This window comes from Bos javanicus, chromosome 23 (genome assembly GCF_032452875.1).
Source record: "Bos javanicus breed banteng chromosome 23, ARS-OSU_banteng_1.0, whole genome shotgun sequence".
NCBI classification, from domain to species: domain Eukaryota; kingdom Metazoa; phylum Chordata; class Mammalia; order Artiodactyla; family Bovidae; genus Bos; species Bos javanicus.
In genome coordinates this window covers 22,044,383-22,072,040 of record NC_083890.1, presented here as the reverse complement: position 1 = coordinate 22,072,040, position 27,658 = coordinate 22,044,383, and the positions used below count along the sequence as shown (strand labels likewise).

At 40.3% G+C, this 27,658-nt stretch overlaps 1 protein-coding gene across 2 annotated transcripts; it reads right to left on the bottom strand.

Moving 5' to 3' along the window:
• Positions 1-7,483: 7,483 nt before the first annotated feature.
• Positions 7,484-27,658, bottom strand: GLYATL3 (glycine-N-acyltransferase like 3). Of its 2 annotated transcripts, XM_061398382.1 has the most exons (6): positions 27,551-27,658; positions 21,114-21,226; positions 17,532-17,639; positions 17,005-17,131; positions 13,226-13,349; positions 7,484-9,090 (listed from the first exon to the last, which is right to left on the bottom strand). In XM_061398382.1, exons 2-6 carry the CDS (start codon positions 21,189-21,191, stop codon positions 8,664-8,666), a joined length of 864 nt encoding a protein of 287 aa, XP_061254366.1. In that variant the 5' UTR covers positions 21,192-21,226; positions 27,551-27,658; the 3' UTR covers positions 7,484-8,663. The 2 variants fall into 2 exon arrangements, with proteins under 2 accessions (XP_061254366.1, XP_061254367.1); XM_061398383.1 differs by lacking the exons at positions 21,114-21,226; positions 27,551-27,658 and adding an exon at positions 18,163-18,252.

Genomic DNA, 27,658 nt, shown 5'->3' with positions numbered 1-27,658 from the left:
ACTGACTTTGAAGGATGGAAATTTAGGTTGTCTCTAAAAGCTTGATATTACAAAGAATAATATGGGAGTGAATAACCCAGTGCAAACACTGGCTTTAGATTTCTGGAGGAATCCTCAGTCTAATTTTCTGGAAGTTGAATTGTAGAAATGCACATGTGTTTTATTAGATGTTACTGAATTCCCCTCAGTGGAGTTATAGCTTTCCTACCCCTACTGTCCGGAGAAGGCAATGGCATCCCACTCCAAGTACTCTTGCCTGGAAAATCCTATGGATGGAGGAGCCTGGTAGGCTGCAGTCCATGGGGTCGTGAAGAGTCAGACACAACTGAGTGACTTTATTTTCACTTCTCACTTTCATGCATTGGAGAAGGAAATGGCAACCCACTCCAATGTTCTTGCCTGGAGAATCCCAGGGACAGGAGAGCCTGGTGGGCTGTGGTCTATGGGGTCGCACAGAGTCAGACCCGACTGAAGCGACTTAGCAGCAGCAGCAGCACCCCTACCATCAGTTTATGAATATGCCTATTTTTTATAACTTCAAATCTGTGTTCTCAATATTTTTTTTTATTTTTGCCAATCTGATAGGTAGGAAAAGATATCACATGATAGTTTAATTGCATTTTTCATTTATGTGAAGTTAAGCATCTTTTTCGTATAGTCAAGGCTATGGTTTTTCCAGTAATAGTGTATGGATATGAGAGCTGGACCATAAAGAAAGCTGAGCACTGATGAATTGATGCTTTTGAACTGTGATGCTGGACAAGACTCTTGAGAGTCCCTTGGACAGCAAGGAGATCAAACCAGTTAATCCTAAAGGAAATCAAGCCTGAATATTCATTGGAAGGACTGGTGCTAAAGCTTAAGCTCCAATCCTCTGGCTGCCTGATGCGAAGAGCCAATTCACTGGAAAAGACCCTATTGCTGGGAAAGATTGGGGGCATGAAGAGAAGGGAGCGACAGAGGATGAGAGGGTTGGATGGTAACATCGACTCAATGGCCATGAGTTAAAGCAAATTCTGGGAGATAGTGAAGGACAGGGAAGCCTGGTGTGCTGCACTTCATGGAGTCACAAAGAGTCGGACATGACTGAGCAACTGAACAAAAAAGCATTAGGACCGTTTTGTTTTTCTGTGAATTAATCATGCCTTTTGCTCATTTATCTATTGGGTTTGAGTACTTTTTCCTCTCACTGTTAAGGGCTCTTTATATTTTACTGAAAATAACTTTCTATTTGTAATATAAATTGCAAATAGTTTCTCCTAGTTTGTAATTTGTATTTTGACATTAGATTTGGTCTTTTGCCATTGAGGAATCACACACACGCACACATACATATGTATTTTATTTATCCAACTTAACAGTTTTATTACTTCTGAATTTGGAAAGATTTTTCTTTTATCTGGATGATAAAGGAACCAACCAATGTTTTCTTCTAGTATTTGTATGACTTATTTATTTATTTGTATCTTGGATCAGTTTGGAATTTACTCTTGTATAGATATGAAGAATGAGTACAACTTTATTTTACTTTTTTTTCAGATTGCTATCTGCCAGGAGCTGGCATATTGCATATTGAGTGCATATTGCATATTGCATATTGAGTGCAGCACTTTCCACAGCATCATCTTTCAGGATCTGGAATAGCTCAACTGGAATTCTATCACTGCCGGGAGCCAGCGTGAGGAACTCCGCCCATGACAAAGGTCATGAGGAAGGAGGCTCGGCATACGCAAAGGCGGGATCGAGCCTCAGGAGTCCCCCATCTACCCCCAAAACCAGAGTCTGCCTACTTTCTGCTTTGTGCTTTCACCTACACCTCTGACTTTACGGGGGGCTGTCCCCCACTACCTCTCTGAAAAAGAGTTAGCTTACAGCTCCAGTTAATAATTCCTGGGTGTGACAGTGTTTCAACCTACAAACTCCTTTGGAAATCCTCTAGCCTGCCTGAATAGGTTTTTCTGGCCATATGTGATTGTTCAGAGCCTCCCAACTGTGAGAGGCAGGAGATGTTCTAAACTGACTAAACACAGATTCTTTTGAGTAGTTAAAAAATTGATTAGAAATTGTATTGGTGACGGGATTTTCACTTGTTGGGCCAATGTTTGCTGCTAAGTCTCCATATCCCTTACCTGCTGTGTCCCTGGCAGTGTATTGATTAATATAATTGGTGTAAGTAGTAGCTTTAATGTTTGTAACCTGGGACCCTTGAGTTAATTCTTTTTCTTGTTATAGCCCACCACACCTTTGCTCTGTAGGAATGCAACTTTATCTAATGCTTTTGGAGGGTGGCTCCTGACCAATCACCTTTAGAGAAAAATAAGTTTTCTGAAGAAAGGGTCTTAAAATGTTAACAGGCCTCCGGGCCAGAAGATGATGCAAATCCCCTAAGCTTTTGCATATGATAAGTTTGCAGGAAGAAAGCCTGGCTTGCTGCATGACTCTTACCTCTTCCCCCATTATCCTCTATGCATAACTTAAGGTATAAAAACTACTTTGGAAAATAAAGTGCAGGCCTTGTTCACCGAAACTTGGTTTCCCCATGTCGTTCTTTCTCTTACCTTCTGGCTGAATTATTCAGCCTCTTTTCTCCACTGAATTTTCCTACTGAGCTATCCTTATTTCAGCCGCTTTTCTCCACTAAATTTCCTCACTGAGCTATCCTCATTCTATTACTCTTTATATCCTTAATTAACGTTTAATTAAGCAATTGTTTCCTGATCCTCGCCTATGCCGTCTCTCCTTCGAATACCCTGGATCAGCCGGGGCTGGTCCCCGGCAGCTATCCATTTGCCTCAGATCAGATCAGTTGCTCAGTCATGTCCGACTCTTTGCGACCCCATGAATCACAGCATGCCAGGCCTCCCTGTCCATCACCAACTCCCGGAGTTCACTCAGACTCACGTCCATCGAGTCGGTGATGCCATCCAGCCATCTCATCCTCTGTCGTCCCCTTCTCCTCCTGCCCCCAATCCCTCCCAGCATCAGAGTCTTTTCCAATGAGTCAACTCTTCAAATGAGGTGGCCAAAGTACTGGAGTTTCAGCTTTAGCATCATTCCTTCCAAAGAAATCCCAGGGCTGATCTCCTTCAGAATGGACTGGTTGGATCTCCTTGCAGTCCAAGGGACTCTCAAGAGTCTTCTCCAACACCACAGTTCAAAAGCATCAATTCTTCGGCGCTCAGCCTTCTTCACAGTCCAATTCTCACATCCATACATGACCACAGGAAAAACCATAGCCTTGACTAGACAAACCTTTGTTGGCAAAATAATGTCTCTGCTTTTGAATATGCTATCTAGGTTGGTCATAACTTTCCTTCCAAGGAGTAAGCGTCTTTTAATTTCATGGCTGCAGTCACCATCTGTAGTGATTTTGGAGCCCAAAAAATAAAGTCTGACACTGTTTCCACTGTTTCCCTGTCTATTTCCCATGAAGTGATGGGACCGGATGCCATGATCTTAGTTTTCTGAATGTTGAGCTTTAAGCCAACTTTTTCACTCTCCACTTTCACTTTCATCAAGAGGCTTTTTAGTTCCTCTTCAATTTCTGCCATTTGCCTCACTGACACTTATTTAAAATTCCATCTTTATCTGAGTGACTTGAGATGTCACTTTGATCTTATTTTAAGCTTTCTTATGTACTTGTTAATTTCTGAGCATTCCCCTTCCCACCCCAACTCATTGTTGTGCATAATCATGTACCATTACTACACTTTACATGAGTTTTATAGTATGTTTTAATATTAGTGGGGTTAATCTCCCCTTTTAACCTATTTTTTCAAAATTCGTATTGTTATTTTTCAAAAGCAGAGACATTACTTTGCCAACAAAGGTCTGTCTAGTCAAGGCTATGGTTTTTCCTGTGGTCATGTATGGATGTGAGAGTTGGACTGTGAAGAAGGCTGAGCACTGAAGAATTGATGCTTTTGAACTGTGGTGTTGGAGAAGACTCTTGAGAGTCCCTTGGACTGCAAGGAGATCCAACCAGTCCATTCTGAAGGAGGTCAGCCCTGGGATTTCTTTGGAAGGAATGATGCTAAAGCTGAAACTCCAGTACTTTGGCCACCTCATGCGAAGAGTTGACTCATTGGAAAAGACTCTGATGCTGGGAGGGATTGGAGGCAGGAGGAGAAGGGGACGACAGAGGGTGAGATGGCTAGATGGCATCACTGACTCCATGGACATGAGTCTCAGTGAACTCCGGGAGTTGGTGATGGACAGGGAGGCCTGGCGTGCTGTGATTCATGGGGTCGCAAAGAGTCAGACACGACTGAGCGACTGATCTGATTGTTATTTTTGTATATTTATTTTCCATGTTCCTAGTCCCAGGAATCTGCTGAAAGGAAATAGTCCAAAATGTAAAAAATTTCTAAAGAAATAGAAACGAGTGCTAGCTCTTTGAGAAATAATCTAGAGCTAAAATCTGACACCTAGTGTTCAGTGCAGTAACTGCATGGTACTAACTAACGTCTGACAGTCCTATTGCAATTAATGCCTTATAACAGTTTTCAATGGCACCCCACTCCAGAATTCTTGCCTGGAAAATCCCATGGACGGAGGAGCCTGGTAGGCTGCAGTCCATGAGGTCACTAGGAGTCGGACACGATTGAGCGACTTCACTTTGACTTTTCACTTTCATGCATTGGAGAAGGAAATGGCATCCCACTGCAGTGTTCTTGCCTGGAGAATCCCAGGGATGGGGTAGCCTGGTGGGCTGCCGTCTATGGGGTCGCACAGAGTCGGACATGACTGAAGCGACTTAGCGGCGGCAGCAGCAGCAACAGTTTTCAATTGAGTACTGTATACTCAAGCAGCCTTGTAAATGCATAGATCTGTTAGAGGGAGAGAAAGCTCCACATCAATTAGTAAGAAGGGTAAGTCAATGTTAGCTATTCTTGTTTGTAACTTTTAAAATCACAAGAGCCTGAATAAGGGGGAGTGAGCAAAAGTTCACTCAAGAAGTAAACAAACTTGGAACAGGGTTGGGAACATACATGCCACCAGCACTGCTGAGGCTGGAGGGGCTAAAGGAAAAAAGGAGAGGCTGGGAGTGGCTTCCGTCTCCTTTTCCTCTCATTGCCAGGTACAGTAAGGTCAGAAAAAGCAAAGTGCTGTTAGCAATTGGGTTTTATAGTTGGAGCCAATATTTCTGCCAGAGATTGAAAAACATGGGTGATTAGAAACCTGAGGAAAGGGTACTAGGCTGTTGATGCTAGTTAGACTGTATTTTTTTTTTTTTTTTAGGGCTTCCCTGGCAGCTCTGTCCAAAAGAATCCTGCACTGCAGGGTACCTGGGCTCATTCCCTGGGTTGGGAAGATCCCCTGGGGAAGGGAATGGCTACCCATTGCAGTATTCTTGCCTGGAGAACACCATGGTCAGAGGAGCCTGGCAGGCTGCAGTCCATGGGGGCATGAAGAGTTGGACAAGACTAAGCACAGCACAGCACAAAATAATTCCAATGCTAACATCCCAGCTAGAAGGGAGAAATCATCTTTGAAGGTGGTGCGGTGTGATTCCATCAGTTGTGTTTTACTTTCAGTTTTAATTTTTCCCTGCTCCTAGTGAGACCAAACAAAACATGTGGGAGTTTGTAGGAGAGAAAAGCTTACTGCAGGGCCGTGCAAGGTGGTTCATACCTTAAAAAGGTCCCAACTCCCTGAAGTGTTTCAGCAAAACACTTTGAAAAGCAAGGTGAAGTGGGGTGGGTTGCAGGGTCAGCTCGTGCACAATTCTTTGATTGGCTGATGGTGAGGGAACAGGGTGGTGTCACATGGGTTAACATCAATCCTTAGGCTCTAGGAGGCCTGGAGCTGTGTACTCACAGTTGTCTGTAGTTAACATCTTCCATTTGGTAAGGGAGGGGAGTGGTTTCATATCTGCAAAACAACTCAGGAAATGTACAGAAAGTACTATTATCAAGGTACTTCAGAAAGGAGCTAAAGTAGAGGATGTGGGGAAAGGCCTGTTCCCCTCCCCGCAAAGGCCCCATGGGGTCCTGCTCAGTTACATTAGAGTTTAATGCAGTAAGGGAAAACTAGGTATTATCACAGACAACTGAAAGACAGGTAATTTATAGTTCTTTCATGTTTTTGTCAAAATTTAAATCACCAAACAAAAATTTGTGACAGAATTGCAAAGTGAGTAGAAACAAAGCTTGTGTTGTTGGATGAGATTCTGTTCTAGAGGATGTGTAAATGTCTTCTGAACTGCCCTGTCTTATCCTGCTCCCAAAGTTTGAGCAGACTGAATTCACCCGTTCCTCCTCTGTATTTCTTCTCAGTGGGTCTGATGCAGAGAGAACTCTTATCCTCACTCAATGCAAAGACAATTGCAAAACCCAGTCAGCACCCTGAGCAGACAAGCACACATCTCACAGTAGCTAAGGATGTTGTCTCTACTGAGTCCCCAAAGAGTTCCAAGCTGCTCAAGAGGCCAATAATAATTGAAAGTCCAGGCCTCATGGGACTTCCCTGGTGGTCCAATGGTTAAGACTCCATGCTTCCAAAGCAGGGGGCACAGGTTCAATCCCTGGTTGGGAAACCCGATCTCACATGCTGCTACTAAAACCTGTCATGGCCACACACACACAAAAAGTACAGGCTTCAGAATCTGACAAACCAGGCTCTGATCATGACTTAAAATCTCCATAAGTCTTAACGAATCATTAAACCCCGGAGCCAGACTCCCCATAATAAAATAAACACACACATATATTTATTACACATAAGCATATATAAAGTTGGCACAATTATCAGCATGCAGTTAAGTGTTAAGTAAACAGTAGGCACATTATCATTAGGAAGAAATAAGGCACAAGGCTGTATTAATGAGACCATATACCAGGTGGGAGTAACCCTCTGTTCATTAGTGCTATAGGTCCCTGGGGCGAAAATTAGACCACATTCTCCTGAGAGACTTACGGACTCCAGTTCCTTAGAACTCGTCCCTCCAGCCCCAAGGATAAGTCTCTAGGTAACCATTGGCTCAGGATGACCTAAGCATATATTCACTCCCAAGGAATCGTTTTCATTATAACTGAAGCTCTCCTTCAGCCAGTTTATTTTTCTCAGAAAAGTGAAAGTGAAGTCATCCAGTCGTGTCTGACTCTTTGTGACCCCATGGACGGTAGCCTACCAGGCTCCTCTGTCCATGGGATTTTCCAGGCAAGAGTACTTGACTGGGCTGCCATTTCCTTCTCCATTATGTTTCTCAGAATAAACACCTAAAATTTAGATTTCCTCTTATCTTTGTAGTTGAGATTTGTGTGACCTCTGCACAATAAGAAACCATATAAGCCATATATTTTCTATATGGCTAAGTCAACTTTATCCAGACTAGACAAATCCAACCATTGTTTGTGTCAGCTTTTATTGCAGATAGAAGAACACAGCCTGTGATGTTTATCTCTTCCTTTACTGTCCTTGAAAGATACACAGACAGAAGCAATTGGAACCCAAATTAAAAAAAAAAATACTGACAAGAATAAAAGATGAAGGAGATGTTGATTTTATTATTTAATCATTTAAATTTCTTTTACATTTCCTAAAAAGATACATGGTCTAGTGAAAAGCTTGAAATCAACATAACGCCATTCTGGCTCAACCTCTAGCACCGGTTATATAATCTTGAAGAAGTCATTTGTTTTCTTTTGTCCACAAATATTCATATGTAATGAGAATAAACTAAAGTTTATTATCTTACCACGATTCTCTGAGTATTATGTATGCATACAGAAGTAAGAAAGAAGTGAAAATATATGTGTATGTATGTTTATATTTGCATACCAAATGCACACCTACATAAACAGGCCTCTTAGTTTTTCATGAGAAAGCTGATAATGAACAAGGGGGCTGGAATAGGTGATAGGCAGTGTCCAGTCCTATGCTGATAGCATCTGCTTCTAGCTTTTAAAATGCTTGTGTGTTTATTCCTCCATCCAAGGCAACTGAGAAATGAAAACTTGCTGGAAGTACAAATTTTCAGGCTCGACCTCAAATCCATCCTCAAACTTAACTGAATCAGGGGCTGTGGGGAGAGACTCAGCTAGCTTTGTTGCAACCTGCCCTCCAGGTGATTCTGAAGTGCACTAAAATGTGAGAACCACTACATTTAAACATTCCCAGGGAAGAACTATAGGCTAGAGGAGAGACAGGAATTAAAGGGGGGAGGGGGGAAGGCAGGATAGTCTACAGAGATCCTGAGCCACGGGTGGTAGGAAGAGATTTGGGGAGACAGAGCAGTGGCAGGCACAGGAGAGGGTTATTTATGGTTGTAGGACGCTGGTGTGGTTGTAGAAAAGCGGGCATAAGCCCAAGGGAAATAATAATGCAGTATCCAGGTACTCCCATGTTAGTCATTTGTTCTCATGCAGTCATTTCTGCTCCTGTGCTAAGACTGATGGCTTTAGAACCTTCTTCCTGCGGTGGATCCTAAAGGAAGATAGTTATCCTGTTTCTAGTCACAGCTGTTTCTGACCTGTATCATCACTACCGTAGAAATTTGAGACAGGGAGAGTTAGGGCTTCCCAGCCTAAGCCTGTTTGTCTTCTGGCCTTTTTCAACAATTTAAAGTCCCCCTGATTCTAGTTTTAATTTTTCCCTCATTGGCAGCTAAGGAGTGTGTGTATATTCAGAAAAAGGAAGAGAACTCCTGGAGTTCCAATGGGCTAGGGGTGAACTTGCCCAGAGAAAGCTGGAGGGGTGAGAATCAGCCTATGGAACCGACAAGGCAAGAAGTCACTGTGGATGCTCTTTGTGAGGTTAATGGATGTAGTGTTGTCATCCAGGATGTTGCCTTGACAGGGGAATCCCTGGCTTTGCAACTTTCTGGCCAACATGAGGATCACCAGCCGATTATAACCTTTCCTGCGATGCTCAGGCATGGTGTAGCCATGGCACATGGTGGCAAACTGGTCTGTCATAGACCAAGACATGGGGTTCCCCTTATCATCACGGACACACACACTGGGGAAGCAGGAGATGAGGTTGGCGATGTACCGGCGACACTGTTCATTGCCGCCCCGAGACCAAGTCTGGTTGAGTAAGTCAACATCAGCAATGCTCAGGTAGGTTAGTTGTACGGAAGAATTCATTCTTGAAGAAAATGACATGGGAAGAAATATGAACTTGGGATCATATGATGACAAACAAGTATTTCTTTTTTATTCACTTCAAACCTTGGGGGATCCTAAGTTCTCCCACCAGGGATCAAACCTGGCCCCAGCAGTGAAAGCACCCCATCCCAACCACCGGACCTCCAGGGAATTCCCCAACTACTTCTCTTTTTACATTGATTCAAACTGAGAAAGCATCCTGGAGATAGTGCCTAGCAAATACTAGAATATTTTCAATAAATAAGAATCCATAACTTACCACTTACAAACATCTTTTAGGATTTCATTTCTAACAGGATGAAACACTCATTATATTGAGTCTAAGTCTTTCCTTCAAATTTTATGCCCACTTGTTATTGTCTTCAGAATAGATGAAGGCAAGGATTTCATTTTTCTGGAAAACAAACCTCAGACTTGTTCTTATTAAGTCCTGAGTCTGCTGACACCCTCTCTGAGGCCTTGAACAAGTCCAGATACTTGAGCCTCTAATCTTTTTCTTGATAATAATAAATGTTTTAGGATAGGACTCCTACATTTATGCAACCATGTCCACAAAACAAATATAAAGTGCATAATGTTCTAGGCATTTGTAGGTGCTTAAGAAATGCTAGCTCTTTCAGACCTTTCCCTAAACATTCTGGAAAAAGATTTCAAAATCCATGGGCATTAAGATTAAAAAAAAAAAAAAGGACAGAAATTATTGCAGTTTCTAAGAACTGAGACAGGTTACTTAGTTGCAAGTCTCTGGGGGCTGGTTGTGTTTTGAATTTTCTTTCATGCTTGAAGTTATCAATATCCAAAGATCATCCCCAGTTAAGAGGCTACTGATGTCTTTCTCACTACGTCCTTTTTTAAAATATTTGTTTGACTGCACCAGGTCTTAGTTTCAGCATGTTGGATCTTTCAGTTGCAGCAGGTGAGATCTAGTTCCTGAGTAGGGATTGAACCTGGGCACCCTGAACTGGGAGCATGAAGTCTTAGCCACTGGACCACCAGGGAGGTCCTGTACCATGTCCCTCTTTATGAAGTAAAAGTTTGTGTTTTCTTTTATTAGTGGTCATGCAATGTTAGCTCATATTTCAGGTATTCTGTGAGACCTGGAGCTGGGCCATTCGCCTAACCACTAAGCAGAGGGAAAGAATATAAATAAATGCAAGCAATAACTGGCTTAACAGGATTTTTTCATTTAATTCTCGAAAATAAACTTTCAAACAAAGTCAAGGAAGCTTCGGGTAGTGATGTCACTATAAATAAAAACACTAAACCGTGTGTTTCAGGAGGGACATTCGAGACAATGACCTGTGAAGGGTGGGTATCCAAAATAAAGTGTACAAATTTGGATAATGATTTAGGTTTTAAAGACAAATTGTCTAACTTCCTACGCAGAAAGGAACAATTCAAGTAAAAATTTGATTTAAAAAAGTCTGACGGGGGATTGAAGAAAATTTTAAATAACATCTCAGGGATACGACAGCAAACAGACTTGCTGTTGAGTAGCTCAGTCGTGAGCGGCTCTTTGCAACCCCATGGACTGCAGCATATCAGGCCTCCCTGTCCTTCACTATCTCCTGGAATTTGCTCAAACTCATGTCTATTGAATTGGACAGACTGTGGGAAACTCTAAAGGACAAATAGCGTGATTTTTTTTTTCAACCAAAAATAACATAAGAAATAAAAAAAGATGAAAGGGGTACCTGTCTGTCAAAAGAAACTTGAGAGATGTTAACCAGTTGCATATAATAACCAGGTGCTTATTCAAAACAAATAAAGTGCTCAAAGTTTTGATTATTGGAGAAATGTGACTACTAACAGGTCATTTTATATTTAGGAAATAATGTTCACAAAATTTTAAGGAAAGAGCTAACAAAGCAGGCTCGAGGCCACTGTTTTTAGAGAACCTGCTTGCCAGGTTGGCCTTTGGCTAAGTGTCTGGTAATTTGGATTTCTGGGGGAGTCCTGCCATTCTCAGAATTGGTAAGAGTGGTTAGCTTGGCCTCTTTGTACAAGCGATGTAATTTATGCTGAACACCTGTTTTCCTCCTGGGAGTCTAGGAAATTGGTGCGTGCTTGGCAGAGGGTACCTCCAGTAAAAAAATCTTATGTGTTGTCACAACTCATTGCTGGGAATCAAACGCATACTGTGTGACTCTGCTCAGGGAGGCCTCTGGGAAGCTTGTGCCTGGTTTCCTCTGGACTTTGCCAAGGCACCTTTTTCCCCTGTGCTGATTTTGCTTTGTATCTTTTCATTATAATAAGTCATAGCCACGACTAAATATGTTGAGTCCTGTGAGTCCTCTTAGCCAATCACTGAACTTGTGGGTGGTCTGGGGGACCCCTGACACAGAGGTGATGTTACTATAGCACTTAAAAAAAAAATTCTTGGGAATTCCCTGAGTGAATTCAGTGTGTTCACTTTTGGGGCCAGGGTTCGATGCCTGATGGAGGAGCTATTAATAAGATCCCACAAGCCATACTATGCTATGCTTAGTTGCTCAGTCATGTCTGATTCTTTGTGACCACATGGACTGTAGATCACCAGGCTCCTCTGTCCATGGGGATTCTCCAGGCAAGAATACTGGAGTGGGTTGCCATGCACTCCTCCAGGGGATCTCCCAACCCAGGGATCGAACCCAGGTCTCCCACATTGCAGGTGGATTCTTTACCATCTGAACCACCAGGGATTAATAAGATCCCACAAGCCATGAGGCCTGGCCAATAATAATAATAATAATTCTTTTGGAGGTATAATATTTAAGTATAATGGAATAATATATAAGATATTTCCTTTAGAATAAATCAGGGGGTGGGAAGGATAGAGGTCTGGATAAAAGATTCCTAATAAATCTTGTACTTTTTGTACATTTAAAAAATATACATGTATATTTAATGAGCACAAGCTTGGTTATATTTTTTAAATTCAGTTAATAGGAAAATGTATTGTTGAAAAGGTTACAGTTGGAATTGAACAAAGGACAAACAAAATTGAGAACTGCATTATTTTGTGATTGAAAGAGGCAGGGGTTTAAGATTTTTTTTTAAGTATTTTGGTTTTGGAGGTTAATTACACTAGTTTCTCAACTCTTGTGTTTGAAAATTTTCATGACTGAAAAAGTAATAAAATCCAGTTGCTTTATGTGACTTAAAGTGTCCCTTCTTTTCTAGGTTTAGTCTTGTTTTGCTCAATAATTACTTCAACATACACCACAGAAGTGGAGAAAGTAACATTCACTGAAGTGGTTACTTTTCAGGTATCAAGTTTCATTTGCGTACAAGAAACATACAAAGAGGATATTATACACCAGTTTTTAGGAAGAATTGATTGAGGCTCAGAAAGGTAACCTGGAGAAGAAACTGGCAACTCTCTCCACTATTCTTGCCTGGAGAATCCCATGGACAGAGGAGGCTGGCAGGCTAGAGTCCACGGGGTTGCAAAGAGTCAGACACACTGAGCGACTAACACACACACACACACACACAGAGAAAGGTAAGGCAAAATGGAAAGTAACTAGAGCATGACAGATCAGGGACCACAAAGTAAAAGAATGCAGATATAAACTAACACATGTTCTGAAGGGCTGGATCCTGGAATTAGACTTCTTTTGATTGTTTCTGGCTCTATAGTTTGCTCCTGTGTGTTATTTCAATTCTGGTCAAAAAGGGAATAATAATGGTACTGCTTTATAGGGTTGTGGAAAGGATTCAAGAGGCAATGTATTTAAAACTTGAAAACATTTAGTGCCTGGAATAGAAGACACGTAAGTCAGTTAAACACCTTCATCCCTGAAACAACAAAAAACAATTATAACCACCTTGGGTGCAGACAGCAAAAGTTATTTAGAATTATTTGAAGGAGGAGGATGCCCAAGAAATGACTTTTTTGTGTATTCTGTGAAAAAACTGTCCATAGTTAATTACTATGGAGAGAGACACAGATTTGATTTTGCAGGAAATTATGAGCAGTCAAGCACAGCAAAAAGGAAAAGAGTAAACACATACACACATTTAGATTCAGTCACCTAAATCCAATATTCCTTAATGGTATTAAGTACTCCAGGTACTGCAGTTTGTACTGCCATAGCATAAGTTCTCCCCCAGAAGAAGCTTGGTTTACATACAAGAAACTGGTGTCTGCCGTTGAAATCGGAGGTAAGCAAGCGGCCTTGAAGGAAGCTAGCTTTACATCCACCTGCTTTGAGTCAGCAACAGCTTTGGAAACATCATATAATTCACTCTGCAACCCTGTATGTAGAAACACACAATGAAAAAAAAATGTGGACACTTTATCTGAAAATGACAAAAGGAAATTTGTTTTAGAATTTCTATACTTGGTATCATCAATACCACCAGCTTCCCACCTTGTATTATCCTAACCACTTTGTATTCATACACATGTTATCAGAGCTACTCCTTTGTCTGATTTTCAAGTCTTGTATGAGATGTTCAAATTTCCATGTTGATCATGATCTTCCATGGGAATTTCTGATGGGACTATCCCTTAAGAATTTGTCATGCTTTATGGGAACTTTTTATTTTCCTGACTTCTCAGATTGATCTTATGCCCCTGAGGGTAAGGGATGCTCTGGAAGTATGAAAGAGCTTCAATTTATTTGGCAGGGCAATCTTACTTTAAAGACTGTCTTTCAGTCTCCTGCCTAAACACCCATCACAGCAACGTCAATATATAAACTTAGACTGGTGAGGTTTATTCTGAACTTAACTTACCCAGCACTTACTCATTTGTGGTAGCTATATTGTATTCTCTATAAACCTTTATTCAGTATTTGTTGTAAGTAACGTACTGTGCTGGGCATAGCTTCAGATCAGGACACAAGAATGGCATGGTCTCTGTTCTGATAGTAATTACAGCATGACAAGGGGCTTGTTTACTTAGAACTGACTGTCTGCTTCTCCAAATCCTAATCTGCTCTGTCCTTTCCATTCTGGCTGCTGATTGCTTGAATGCTCTGGAAATTGACTTTCCCACTTCCTTTCATATCTAATTGCTTGTTTCCTTCTCCTAGGAAATCACTTCCTCTTGAAGAAAACATGAATGGCAGGTCCTGGTGAACATAGACTGCGCTCTGAGCCTCGGCTTCTCCATCAGGGAGTTAAGTCTAAGAAAAGATAAGCAAGTCTTAAGATAATGCTATTAAAATCATAGATGCTGTAGCTAGCACTCCATATTAAAACACTGAATTACATCTAAGTGGTAGTGAGCCGTGCTGACTCGAGGTGTGGATGGTAGTTCCAACAGAATTTTTTTCTTCTAAGTTAGACTGAGTCAATTCTTTCTAAAGGTCATCCTAACATTGAAACAAAACCTTTTAGACTTTTCAGATGTAACAGGTAACAAAAACTGCATAAAAGGGACAGTTTAATTAGAAATAATTACATACATTTTGACTACTTCTAAAGCCACAGAATAGAATTTGATGAGCTCCCTTCTATGTATCACTCTCCCAATCTTTTAATCACAATTCCTTCTCTCTCTTCCAAAAATAATCATTATAATAATTTTTAAGATAACCATTTTCTTGTTTTCTTTACAGTTTTATTATCTAAGCCTGCATCCTTAAACACTGTAGTTTGATTTTGCCTACTTTTTGTCTTGTGAGTCTTTTCATAAACAGACCTTCTTTCAATTCCCACTAAACTCCTCTCTCCCTACTTTAAAAACTTCTTTTGTTGGAGAATCCTGGTGGTTAGGGCCCTCTAATCACCAAACAACAGGATTTGTTGTTTAGATTTTGCCGCTCATCTCTCCATAGTGCTGTGGATCATGTCCTTCTATCTGTTGAGAGGGTATCATTTTTAACAAATGATTTTCTCCTTTCTCCTTGAGAAAGGAATCTCCACTTCTCGTTCTGCTATTGAGCACTCCACCTCCTTAGAAGGGGAAGGGTTGCTAACTGAATAAGCCAGAACTTGGGGCAGTTTTTTGGTTCATAGTTACCAGTGAGCAGGCCTTTGAAACTTTCAGGCTGGTGCTCAGATATATAGACAAGCTCTCTCGTCCATGCAACTAGCAGTGAGCAGCAAGCAGGGCCTGTCTGGGCAATTATGCATGTTTTTGTTTCCTGTATATGGCAAACACAAGGAGTTTGGCTCCTCTGAGTCCATTAGAGGATTAACCCTGATTTAACATTGTTATGGATGGTTCTTAGATTAAAAATGACAAAGGCATTCCTATGCAGGGTGTGTTCTTGCTCTAAACACCCAGTACTGAAGCAGCTTCACTGCCTAAATCCTGATGTATCCACCAACCCAACTAGTAGTTTTGACCTAGCCTGCACTTAAGAAGTAGGTAAAAGGCTATTTATATGTAGCTGATAGGCTTTTAGGGAGGCTCATGATTTAGAGATGTTATAGAAATGGCACCTTTTTAGGTTCTCTGAATAACAGTAGTAAAGACCCTGATGACTTCTTAGAAGTTATTCAGTGTCCTAAAGAGATTACAGTTCTTACCACAGAAACCTACAGTTGAGACCACATCAGAAGTCAAGAGCCGGTATTGCTCTACACGGTGAAAGTGAAATCGCTCAGTTGTGTCCAACTCTTTGAGACCGCATGGACTGTAGCCTACCAGGGTCCTCTGTCCATGGGATTTTCCAGGCAATAGTACTGGAGTGGATTGCCAACCCAGGGATTGAACCCAGGTCTCCTGGTAAATGAGGGGTTTTACCATTCCAGCTATACTAGGTGCTATAATTCACATCTCTCCCCACCAAACCCTCAGGAAAGATGACTATCAATTAAAATGAGTGTAACTCACAACTAATAGCTCAGCCTTCTAAAAAAAAGTATTGGCAATCAGAGGGATGATAAATTCAGGGGATTTGAGGATATTAAGCAATAATACCAAAATCCATCCAGTTACTGCCATGACTTTTCACATCAAGGGGGAGATATACTCATATCCATATTAAAGTAATCCTGGTGAGATTTTTCTGAATTAATTAGATAAGCAAGTGGTTGAATTATGCCTCACTTCTAACCAGCATAACAGGGGTAAATCTGTAAATGTGTGAGAGAGTTTAGAACTGCCTCTATAAACTCTTTTTGAGCATTTGCCAGGGGATTTTATATATATATACACAACATTCCAAGTTTTTAGATTATGAATTTACATAAATCATTATAGGTGGACAGAAACTTTTCTTGTAGAGGGCTTCAGCTACTTCTGGCTGATAAAAATTACCAGAATTTATATATCTAAATGGGGGTTCCTACCTTCTTGTCAAATGATCAAGGAACTCATTTCACTGGAAGAGCTACGCACAGTAACTTCATTGCCTATATGAACTCCCAATCATTATAAAAAGTTGAGAGAGCAAGTGATACATTGAAGCCAAAGCTATCCATCCAAATAATCAAAAGTCTTAATCTGTTTCAGTCTTGGCCTAAAGTTCTTCCAGAAGCGTTGATGGCTATGCAGTTATCTCCTTGGAGCCCACATATACTCTTTCCTTATAAAATCATTTCAGTTTATCCTGTGCAGACCAGTTGATTATCTTTTTCAAGAATCATTTGCTGTAGAAAGAAGAAAGGCTTACCTATTGGCTTAGACTTAAATTAGATTTACTTTAAAAGATTATGACAGGAAAGGGTTAGAAGTAATAGGAGAAATATTCTGTGATATTCACTGATACCATTTTTTGAAAGAAAAAAAAAATCGCTTAAAAACAGCCTAATCCAAACCTCAGTAAAAATAATTTAAAAAAAGTATTGCTATAAGACTGTAATACATAAGCTGTTAATATATAAAATGTATGTAAGTGTATTTGTACATATGTGTGCTTATATGTGTGGAAAGTGTGTCATATTTATATATCTGAGAGATATGACAAAAAGAAGAAAAAAAAAACGCCTGTCTAGTGTCTTGTACTTGACTCACCCTGTATTTGAAAGACTTGGTCCCAGTTGATAACACCATGTTCTTCTAACAGCTGTCGGTAAGCATTGACATCTTTGTAGAACACAGCATAGGCATTAGTATAATGGTCCAAGTTGTCTGTCTCAGCCTAGGACAGAAGACATGATCACAAACACATAAAGCACACCACCTTTGATCACATGAGCCTCTCCTTTGTCTCAGAGGCAGAATGGGGAGGATGCTGTCTTTTTCAATCTTCTTTCATATTTATCCATATGACCAAAGTCAATGATCATAAGGAATCATCAACCCAGTGAGAAAGCTAGTGTGTAAGTGTATCTGCTTCATACTTCTAGGGATTATCAAACACTAGAGAAATCATCCTAGTGAACACATTTATACTGGAGGTTTCCATACGTCTGATACTCCAAAGCCAGTCAAATTAGAAGCTAATGGTGAGCTTGTTAAGCTATGGCGGTTACGATTTCCCCTTTACTTCATCTTTCATTTCAGTTGGTACCAATTCTTTTTGCCTTTTAAAACTGTACCTCTTTCTGCCGCCGTGTGATGATGGCTTTGAAGTCAGGCCATGAATCCAACACCACTTCCTTTTGAAAGGGATTCCCACGATTTATGTTCATCACTGCTCCATAAACCTGAGGCAGAGAACCCAGAGGAAAAGCTAGTCATATTATTAACCATTTCAGATGCTTATTGCTCTTTTCATTTCTTGTACTACTGCAAAGTTATGGCCATGAGGGGAAATTATAAATATACACACATATATTCATAACCCACACACATATAGACTTCTCCCTTGTTATTTCATCAGTGCACATGGAAACTGTTAAAATGTCTATGACAGTCTATGAAAATGCTCCCAAAACTTAGTGTTTTTTTTAGCACAATGGTGAGAGGTACCAAATCAAAAGGCTTACCAGACAGGGACTTGGAACATAGGTCAGTAATACTTAATGAATCAGTGTCTGATATCTAGATTTAGAGTTCATATGCCTTTTAAAAGTTCTATGGATAATTTTGATGTGCAGCTGCTTTTGAAGTTTACTACACTATCTTAAAATCATATGTGAAGTACAACTACTCTTTTAACCCTGAATTACAATTAAATATCACTTGAGACTGAGATACTATCCCCCAGAGAAAAGCCAAAAAGCATACCCTGCATTTTAGATTTGATAGAGCTGGTCTGTATAAGCATTCCCTGAGGGTTGTAACTATGTCTTATTCACTGTTATATCCATGGAGTCTGACAGAGCTGACCAAATTCTTATTGACTAAACAATACTGAATTATCGTTAGAATTCTGTTCTGTGATTTTTCACATTTTTTTCCACTAAGAATCAAAGATATCTGTCCCACAAAGCAACTTTAATATGTTATCTCTGTGCTTCTAGAGAAGACAAAGTTGTAGTGGTTAAGGACGAGAGCTAAGCTATAGGCCAGTGTTCACAGCAGCGTTTTTGTTATACTGTAGACAGAAACTGGAAACAATATCCAGCAACAGTGGAATAAATAAATAAATTGTGGCATATTCCTGCCATGGATTACAAAAGAGCAACATGGTATCGAGCTTGTCCAGCCAAAGAAGCTAAGTTCAAAGAGATACTTACTGTGGGATCCAATTTATGTTACATTCAAAGACAGGCAGAATTAAATGATGACTTTAGAAATTGATAGTGGTTACTGTGGGAGAGCAGGGAAAGATATTGACGGGAAAAGAGTATGGAGTGGGGGAAGAATGGCGTTTGATATACTGTTCTTTCTTGAATGGAGTAGAAGTTACATAGATATTCACTCTGAGAAAATTCACTGAGCTGTATCATTATGTTTTGCGCACTTTCTAGTGTTATGTGGGTGTGTGCCAAGTTGCTTCAGTCCTATCTGACTCTTTGTGACGCTATGGACATAACTCTCCAGGCTCCTCTGTCCATGGGATTCTCCAGGAGTGAAGAAATCCTCCAGGGGATCTTCCCAACCCAGTGTCTCTTATGTCTCCTGCGTTGGCTGGCAGTTTCTTTACCACTAGCATCACTTGGCAAACTCCTGCTAGTGTTATACTTCAATGAAAAAGTTAAATAGTAAGGGCTTTGGAGCCTACATTTTACCTCCTTTATCACTATCTTAATTCAAATCACTCACCTCATCTCAATGCCTAGAAGATGATCCAACTCTCTTCTGTCTTACCCAAACTGAGACCTCACTCAAATTTTCGCATAGACTATATCTTTCCAAATGTAGTCTAATACTAATGAGCAACATGGATCACACTTAGTGAAAATCCACAAACTAAAGTAACCTGGAAGGGTCATGCTTGTTCTCTTCAAGATTAAATTCTGGAATTGATGATCTTACGTGTACAGAGTAATACACTTATTAAAATGGTTTCACATGAGGAAAGCATAATCTGTATTCAAGAATGTAACTTAAACATGATTGAAATGTTCACAAGTTTAGAAGAAAAAAGAGACCTCTTTACAACATTCAGATTCTGAAAAAATAACTAGTTTGTAAAAGATCAGAACCAACTGAAAGCTTTGGCATTGGTTGAAACCACAGGGGGAAGGAGAGGGTGGGATAAATTGAGAAACTAGCATTGACATATATATGTTATCATGTGTAAAACAGATAATTAAAGGGAAGCTGCAATATAACACAGGGAGCCCAGATTGGTGCTCTGTGACAACCTAGAGGTATGGGATGGGATGGGGGAGGAAGACTTTACAGAGAGGGCCGCTAAAGAATCAGTCTATATAATATAGAATCAGTCTATATTATGACTGGTTCGTGTTGTTGTATGGCAGACACCAGCACAACATTGTAAAGCAATTGTCCTCCAATAAGAAATCAAACAAATCCTTTCAATAATTTATTCATCCAAAGAGTGAGTGTTCAGAGGGGATGCAAAGTGGCTAGGAGGGAGTAAAAATGCTAGAGGAATGAGCAGGTAGAGCGTGTGAAGGAAATCTAAAAGGTTATTTAAACACTTAAGCCTAAAGACTTCCCTGGTGGCTCAGACAGTAAAGTGTCTGCCTACAATGTGGGAGACCTGGGTTCGATCCCTGGGTCGGGAAGATCCTCTAGAGAAGGAAATGGCAACCCACTCCAGTACTCTTGCCTGGAAAATCCTGCGGACAGAGGAGCCTGGTAGCCTACAATCCACAGGGTCGCAGAGTCAGACACAACTGAGTGACTAAACTAAATTTTAAGCCTAAAGTGAGATTATAAAATACGCAGCTATAAATTCCAGTGGATGGAGGAAGAGGAAACAACTGAGACTATCTTTTCTTTATCTTTTTTATTCACTAAAGGACTTAGTGTTTACTTAAAGGGTATTTTGAAACTATGGTCAAAGAACAAAGCCAGGCATTATATAACAAAGAAATCATTAAAGGAGGATAAAGAGATTTAGGGATAAAAAGACTCAGGGTAGGAGAAATAAGAAATCAGGAGCAAAGAGCTCAGCAGCTATGAAAGAGGAGATTTCTCAGAAAGGCGTCTATCTGTGCCTATACGGTTCATTTCCTTAATTCTTACTTCAGATGGTGCTGTGAGAGGCAAGCATTTCCAAAAAAACACTCAATTTGAAACGTGATAATCTGGATTTAAATCTGAATTCTAGCACCTGGAAATGGGGAAGTTATTTAGTAATATTATCTATAAAATTTTAATATAAATATATGCCTATTCAGAGGTTTTAATATTACAGAGGAATTAATTTTAGAGGGGGATTGATTAGGTGTTTTTGAAGCTCAAATGAGATAATGTGAAAGATATTTTAAAAAAATTATTCAGGCCAAGTCAACTAATCTGAATTTAGAAGTCCCTTCTGCCATTTAATAAAATTTAGAACTGAAATTTATTTCATAAATAGTCCAGTCCAGCACAGCATGAATTTTCCTAGAAGGTATCTAGCAAGACTGTCAAAAATATAACTAACTGCATTGTATCCCTAATCCATTGAATTAGTCTCTAGAAGGAGAGGATTGGGAAATTATGTTTACCCAGTACTCCCAGGGTCTTACCATTAGGAAAATTTGGGAAACAGCTATAAGTCTGATGTTATTTCACAGATTAATAAAATGAAGATAGAACTACTCAATGTTTCATACCTTGAGTGATTCAGGAAAGTGACTCTTCAGCATTTTTTCCAGGAGCAGTAATTTGGTAGAACAGTTAAGAACCTGCATCTTCTCTGGAGAGTGGAGAGCTAGTAATTCCACACCTATTTAAAAACATGAAAGGATGTATTTAATTTTTGTCTGTTAATATTTAAATCTACCCAGAAAGATCCTTGAAGCTTTTTGTTTGTCTTTTTGGTTCGTTTGTTTGTTTGTTTAAACTGGGCTTCATTCACTTTTTCTCATATAAAATGATGTGGTGGCTACAACTGGAGCCCGGGTCTTCTGCAGAGAAAGTCAAGTGTGGGTCTTAAGATGGTCGGTGAATTCCTAATATGAAGACTTGGTGAATACCATCTCTTTCAGGAGTGAGCTAGCTGTAGGTCTTGGAAATGGCATCAAAAGTTATTTAGTGGTTAGGACTCCCTGCTTTCACTGCCAAGGACATGGGTTCAATCTTTGGTCAGGTAAATATGACTCAGCAAGTGCATCCAAAAAAAAAAAAAAAGGGAAAGTTGCCCACGGAGGCAGTACAGCCCCTGGCAGAGGTACAGAAAGTCACCAGTTCAAGCTATTGTCAGTAACTTCTTAGATACAGGGGCTGGGATGATGTTAGTGCCATTGGAGACAGGGATGTGGTGCTCCAGGACAAAGCCAGAGCAGCCAGTCACCTTGCAAGGGTTGGGTATGGGGCTTGTCAGTCTCCCCAGTAGCCTCACTGCATAGGGATAAGGGTGTAATTCTTTTTTTTTTTTTAATTAGAGTGTAATTGGTTTACAATGTTGTGTTAGCTTCTGCCATATAATGAAGTGAATCAGCTGTATGTATACATTATCCCCTCCCTCTTGGACCTCCCTCCCACCCCCTCAATCGCACCCATTTGGGTCGTCACACAGCACCAAGCTGAGCTCCCTCTGCCCTACCTCAGGTTCCCAGTAGTTATCTATTTACATATGGTAGTGTATATATGTTGGGCTTCCCTGGTAGCTCAGCTGGTAAAGAATCCGCCTGCAACTGCAGGAGACCCCAGTTCTCTTCTTAGGTCAGGAAGATCCCCTGGAGAAGGGATAGGCTACCCATCCCAGTATTCTTGGGCTTCCCTGGTGGCTCAGATGGTAAAGCATTTGCCTGCAATGTGGGAGATCTGGGTTCAATTCCTGGGTTGGGGAGATCCTCTGAGGGAGGGCATGGCAACCCACTCCAGTATTCTTGCCTAAAGAATCCCCAGAGACAGAGGAGCCTGGAGGCCTACAGTCCATGGGGTCACAAAGAGTCAGACACCACTGAGCAACTAAGCACAGCACAGTGTATATATGTCAATCCTAATCTTCCAAATCATCTCATCCTTCCCTTCCCCGCACTGTGTCCCCATGTCTTTTTTCTACCTTTGGGTCACTAGTCCTGCCCTGCAAACAGGCTCATCTGTACCATTGTTCCTTTTTAAGATTAATTCTGAATGCCAACTTCCCCTGAAGAGGGAAGAAAGAGAGAGAGAAGGAGGCCCTGGAATGTGTCAATCAGAACCACTGGAAATGGGAAGTTCACAAAACTGGATCCTGGGGAGATGTGAGTGTCTACACTGGGTTAAGCCCTCCATTACACATGTTCACTGTACTCTGAATTCTTCCTTCAGGACATGCCAGCAGTTGTAACTTTACATTTATTTGTGTTTTCTTTGGTATAAGCCTGTCTTAAGTAGCCTGTGAGCTGCATGAAGAAAGGCCCATGTCTGCTCTGTGCTCCACTGTATCCCCAGCACCTACCACAGGACCTGGCATACAGTAAGGGTCACTGAAAGTAGTTGTTGAATGCATGGTATGAAGCTCAGAGGAAAGTCTTAGGTTAAGTAGGGAAACTTCTTTTCACAATGTGGGGCAAAGACAAGAGAAAAACTTGAGTGGGTCAGGTGGTTAAGAGGAGAGAAATACCTAGCTTAAAGATGAATCAGATGTGAGCAAAGGCTGAGGCTCATTTTAGTCCAATAAAATTAAGAGATGTAAAGGGCCTAAACGTAATGTATGCAACTCCATGCATTCTTATATAATTGCATTTTGTAGATTTTGAGGGCTCTGTCCCATGGCTTTTTGTTTCCAAGAAATTTCCCCCCCCCCATATTTACAGTCAGGTCTTGACTGAATTAGAGAAAAAAATTTTTTTTAATTTTAATTTTTAAAATTTAAAAATAGTGTGATAGAGCTTATCCAACTTATTCTTGTTCCCTACCCTGAGCAGCCAGGCACTTGGATGCAAAGATAAATAAACGTTGAGAACCTGAGCTTCTGCTGGATTATGTCTTTACATTTTCCAGACAGAGAAAGCTACTTGACTTCTCTATGTGGCATGTCTGTGTGGCTATGAGATACTCAGAATGTATGATTGTGGATTTATTTAAAATCCATTGTCATAAAACTCTGTCATATAGTTTATGTGAGTCTGAACTTCTAAGAAGCATGTTTCTTATAGTCCAGCCCCCTGGGCTCCAGTCCACTGAGTGGTATGTCTGAAGTGTTCGCATTCCCAGCAAGAGTCGGAAGAGATATGAAGATTAGACTTCCCTGGTGGCTCAGACGGTAAAGCGTCTGCCTGCAATGCGGGAGACCTGGGTTTGATTCCTGGGTTGGGAAGATCCCTGGAGAAGGAAATGAGAATCCACTCCAGTACTATTGCCTGGAAAATTGCATGGACAGAGGAGCCTGGTAGGCTGCAGTCCATGGGGTCTCAAAGAGTCGGATACGACAGCCAATTCATTTCACTTCACTTCACTTCAATGCAGTCAGCAAATCAGGCTTCTGGGCCTTAATACTCGTAGTCTGAGCCAATATTAGAAACTGAAAAGAGGAAGTTTTCAGAGTTGAGGTTGAACAGAGCAAGAAGTATAGCCACTATCTCATCCTTGTATCTGCTTGACTTTTCATTCACTCACCTCATCTCTAAATGCAATCTTAAGTTCTTAGTAAATCCTTAGGTTAAACACATTCACTATTTCTAATTCAGTGTCTTTTGCGAGAAAATGAAATGATTTTAAAAGGAAGTTGATCATATTTCTCTCACTAGGTTTGATGTTCAGAGATCTTTTTGTATACAAATATGTAGTAAGGTCACTAGTGCAAAGAAGAGGAATTCTAAATATTTGTAGCTGATTTGCTTATTAATTGCTTGGTTTGTTTCCCGAAGGATTCAAAACCACTTATACACACAGGCAAAACACACAAAAAATTAAAATAAAATAAAAATTCAGGCTACCGGAAACACAAAGATACAAAAGAAGTATGGAGTTACAAGTGAAGTAGGCAGGCAAGGCATATAGAGTACAATCTTGCATGTAGGGTTGATCCTCTTTATTCATGGGTTTCATATTTGTGAATTCACCTACTTGTTAAAATTTATTTGTAACTTTAAATCCATACTGACAGTGATCCTTAAGTCATTTGTGGACATGGACAGGGCAGTGAAAAATTGGAGTCTCCCAATGCAGCCGTGAAGAGATACCCCACGCCCAAGGTAAGAGAAACCTAAGTAAGACGGTAGGTGTTGCAAGAGGGCATCAGAGGGCAAACACACTGAAACCATACTCACAGAAAACTAGTCAATCTAATCACACTAGGACCACAGTCTTGTCTAACTCAATGAAACTAAGCCATGCCCGTGGGGCAACACAAGATGGGCGGGTCATGGTGGAGAGATCTGACAGAATGTGGTCCACTGGAGAAGGGAATGGCAAACCACTTCAGTATTCTTGCCTTGAGAACCCCATGAACAGTATGAAAAGGCAAAATGATAGGATACTGAAAGAGAAACTCCCCAGGTCAGTAGGTGCCCAATATACTTTCATTGGAAAAGACTCTGATGCTGGGAGGGATTGGGGGCAGGAGGAGAAGGGGATGACAGAGGATGAGATGGCTGGATGGCATCACTGACTCGATGGACGTGAGTCTGAGTGAACTCCGGGAGTTGGTGATGGACAGGGAGGCCTGGCGTGCTGTGATTCATGGGGTTGCAAGGAGTCGACACGACTAAGTGACTGATCTGATCTGATCTGATCTGAATGCCCACATTTTCAATCAGTTGGAGCTGAAGAAGCTGACTTCTTGCTCAAGCTCTCCTACTGCAAACAAGTCCTTTATACGTCTAGTTAGTGTCGTTTTTTTTTTTTTTTTCCCCAGTTAGTCTTAGTTGGGATTTAGTTCCCCGCACCAGGGATGGAAACTGCAACCCCCTGCATTGGAAGCGTGGAATCTTAACCATTGGACCACCAGGGAAGTCCCAGTGCCGAGTTCTTTTGCAGTTTTTGCTTTTTGTTGGCTATTTCATTGTTTAGAGTGGCCCCCAGGCATAGTGCTTAAGTGCTGTTTAGTGTTCCTAAGTGCAAAAAGGCTGTCATGTGCCTTCCTAAAGAAAACACATATTGGATAAGTTTCTTTTAGGTATGGGTTATAATGCTCTTGATTGTAAGTTCAGTGATAATCAACAAGATACATTAAGTAATGTGTCTTTAAATGAATATACACATATAACAAGGTTATGTATTGATCTGCCGATAAAAACCTTGTGACCAGAGGCTTGCACGAAAATAATCTTGAATTTTCCTTAGGAGTAATGGTTCAAAAATAATTAAGACAGGTGACTTTTTGAACCTTACCACGAACAATGAAAATCAACTATACTTGCAGGTATGGGTCCATATCGTACTCTAAGCTTTCTAGCAGCTAACACAAAGAGAAATCAACATGATTAGTTACATGATTCAGACTGCCCATAAAATCATCCTTATACTTTTTACCAGAGCATTTGCTCAAATTTCACTTATTCATTTCTAAATTAAGTCCAGTTCTCTAACTTCTATATAATCAAAACCTACCTTGATCTGGCTTCAGTTTATCTTTCTAGGCTAAGCAGCTCTTTTGATTCACAAATTTCGCAGGGTCACAGATTGGTGACATTAAAATCAGAGAGACAGTTCTCCCATAGGTTCACACAAAGAGGATACTGTAATTAATATACAACACTAGACAATATCCTTTAGTGAAAACAGTGATAAATTTCATAAGGATCTTCCTTTTGTTAAAGATGAAGATAAATTTTAAGGCTCACAAAAAAGAAAACAGAAATTCTCAGAGAATAAGAATGAAAAATAGTCTCATAACATATTTTTTTAACATTTGGAATCCCATTAGAAAGTCATAATGACAACTATTAACTCTGAAAAGTATAAGATCAGAATGTTATATCCTCATGACTCAATTATAAATTCCCTATAATAAGCAAATGTTCTTTAAACAATTATTTTATTGAAGTATAGTTGATTTATAATGTGCTAAATTCTGCTGTACAGCAAAGTGATTCGTTATACATATATGTACAGTATTTTTCACTATAGTTTATCACAGGATGTTCAATATAGTTCCCTGTGCTATATACAGCAGGATTTTTATATGTTCTATATACGATAGCTTGCATCTACTAATCCCCAACTCCCAATCCATCCCTCCCACCGCCACCTCTTGGCAATCACAAGTCTGTTCTCTATGTTTGTGAGTTTGTTTCTGAATAAACACCTGTTCTTGAATAGGAAAGTAAAGGTTTGTACCTCCTGTAGCCAAAATTTTATCACTAGCAGAGTCACTGTCTCAAGGAAAATAATTATACTCACATAAGTTTTAGGAACTGAGGTTTCTTAAGGCATTTGGGTGCCCATCAGGACACAGCAAGCAGCTAAAATATGTTATTAGTATTAATCAGACAAGGAAGGTATGGCACGCTCCTAGAATTCATTCTTATCAATAAATAAAACATAAGGTCTCTGTTTTTATGATGTAATATGCCATTTATGGGCTTCCCTGGTGGCTCAGACGGTAAAGAATCTGCCTGCAATGCGGGAGACGGGGTTTGATCCCTGGGTTGGGAAGATCCAGAGAAGGGAATGGCAACCCACTCTAGTATTCTTACCTGGAGAATCCTATGGACAGAGGATCCTGGGATGCTACAGTCCGTGGGGTCACAAAGAGTCGGACACGACTGAGCGGCTAGCGCAGCACACACCATTTATAATACAATAGTGAATGTTTGTTAAGGAGGAAATAAAGAACTTTTTACAGTACTTGTAATCCAATATACTGATTATTTTTCAGATGATAGGTTTTCTGTTTAGGCTTGTCTGTTTCTCTAGTGTGCCCATGTCACAATGCAAATACTTTTATATTTTGTAGGGCTTTTTTTCCTCCATATCAAAACTTAAGAGAGCAAAGAAACAAAAGCACCCCCAAACCCCAAAACAACAGCAAGAAATTATCTTTTCCTGTAAACTTAAATATAGTTTGGTCTTCCTATACAATGTTGAATTTCATCTCTCCTCTTTCTATGTCTCCCATTTCTGCTTGTAGTTATAAGCAGTGACTTGATACTTGTTATTTTAATGAATAAATGCTTACCTAATGTTGAGAGTTCAGTCTGGAACTGAAGTCTTAAACTGTGTGGCAGTGCAGTGTCTCCTTCTCCGTCCAAGGCTGGTTAATTCTTCAACCCTACCTTCCCTAATT

Bases quoted from the DNA above. Each gene is read 5' to 3' on its own strand.
- GLYATL3 (XM_061398382.1), bottom strand. From the start codon at position 21,191: ATGCAGGTTCTTAACTGTTCTACCAAATTACTGCTCCTGGAAAAAATG. The intron at 17,640-21,113 runs GTATGAAACATT...TCTCTGCCTCAG, and splicing joins ACTTTCCTGAATCACTCAAG to GTTTATGGAGCAGTGATGAA. The intron at 17,132-17,531 runs GTACAGTTTTAA...CTTCTGTCCTAG, and splicing joins TCACACGGCGGCAGAAAGAG to GCTGAGACAGACAACTTGGA.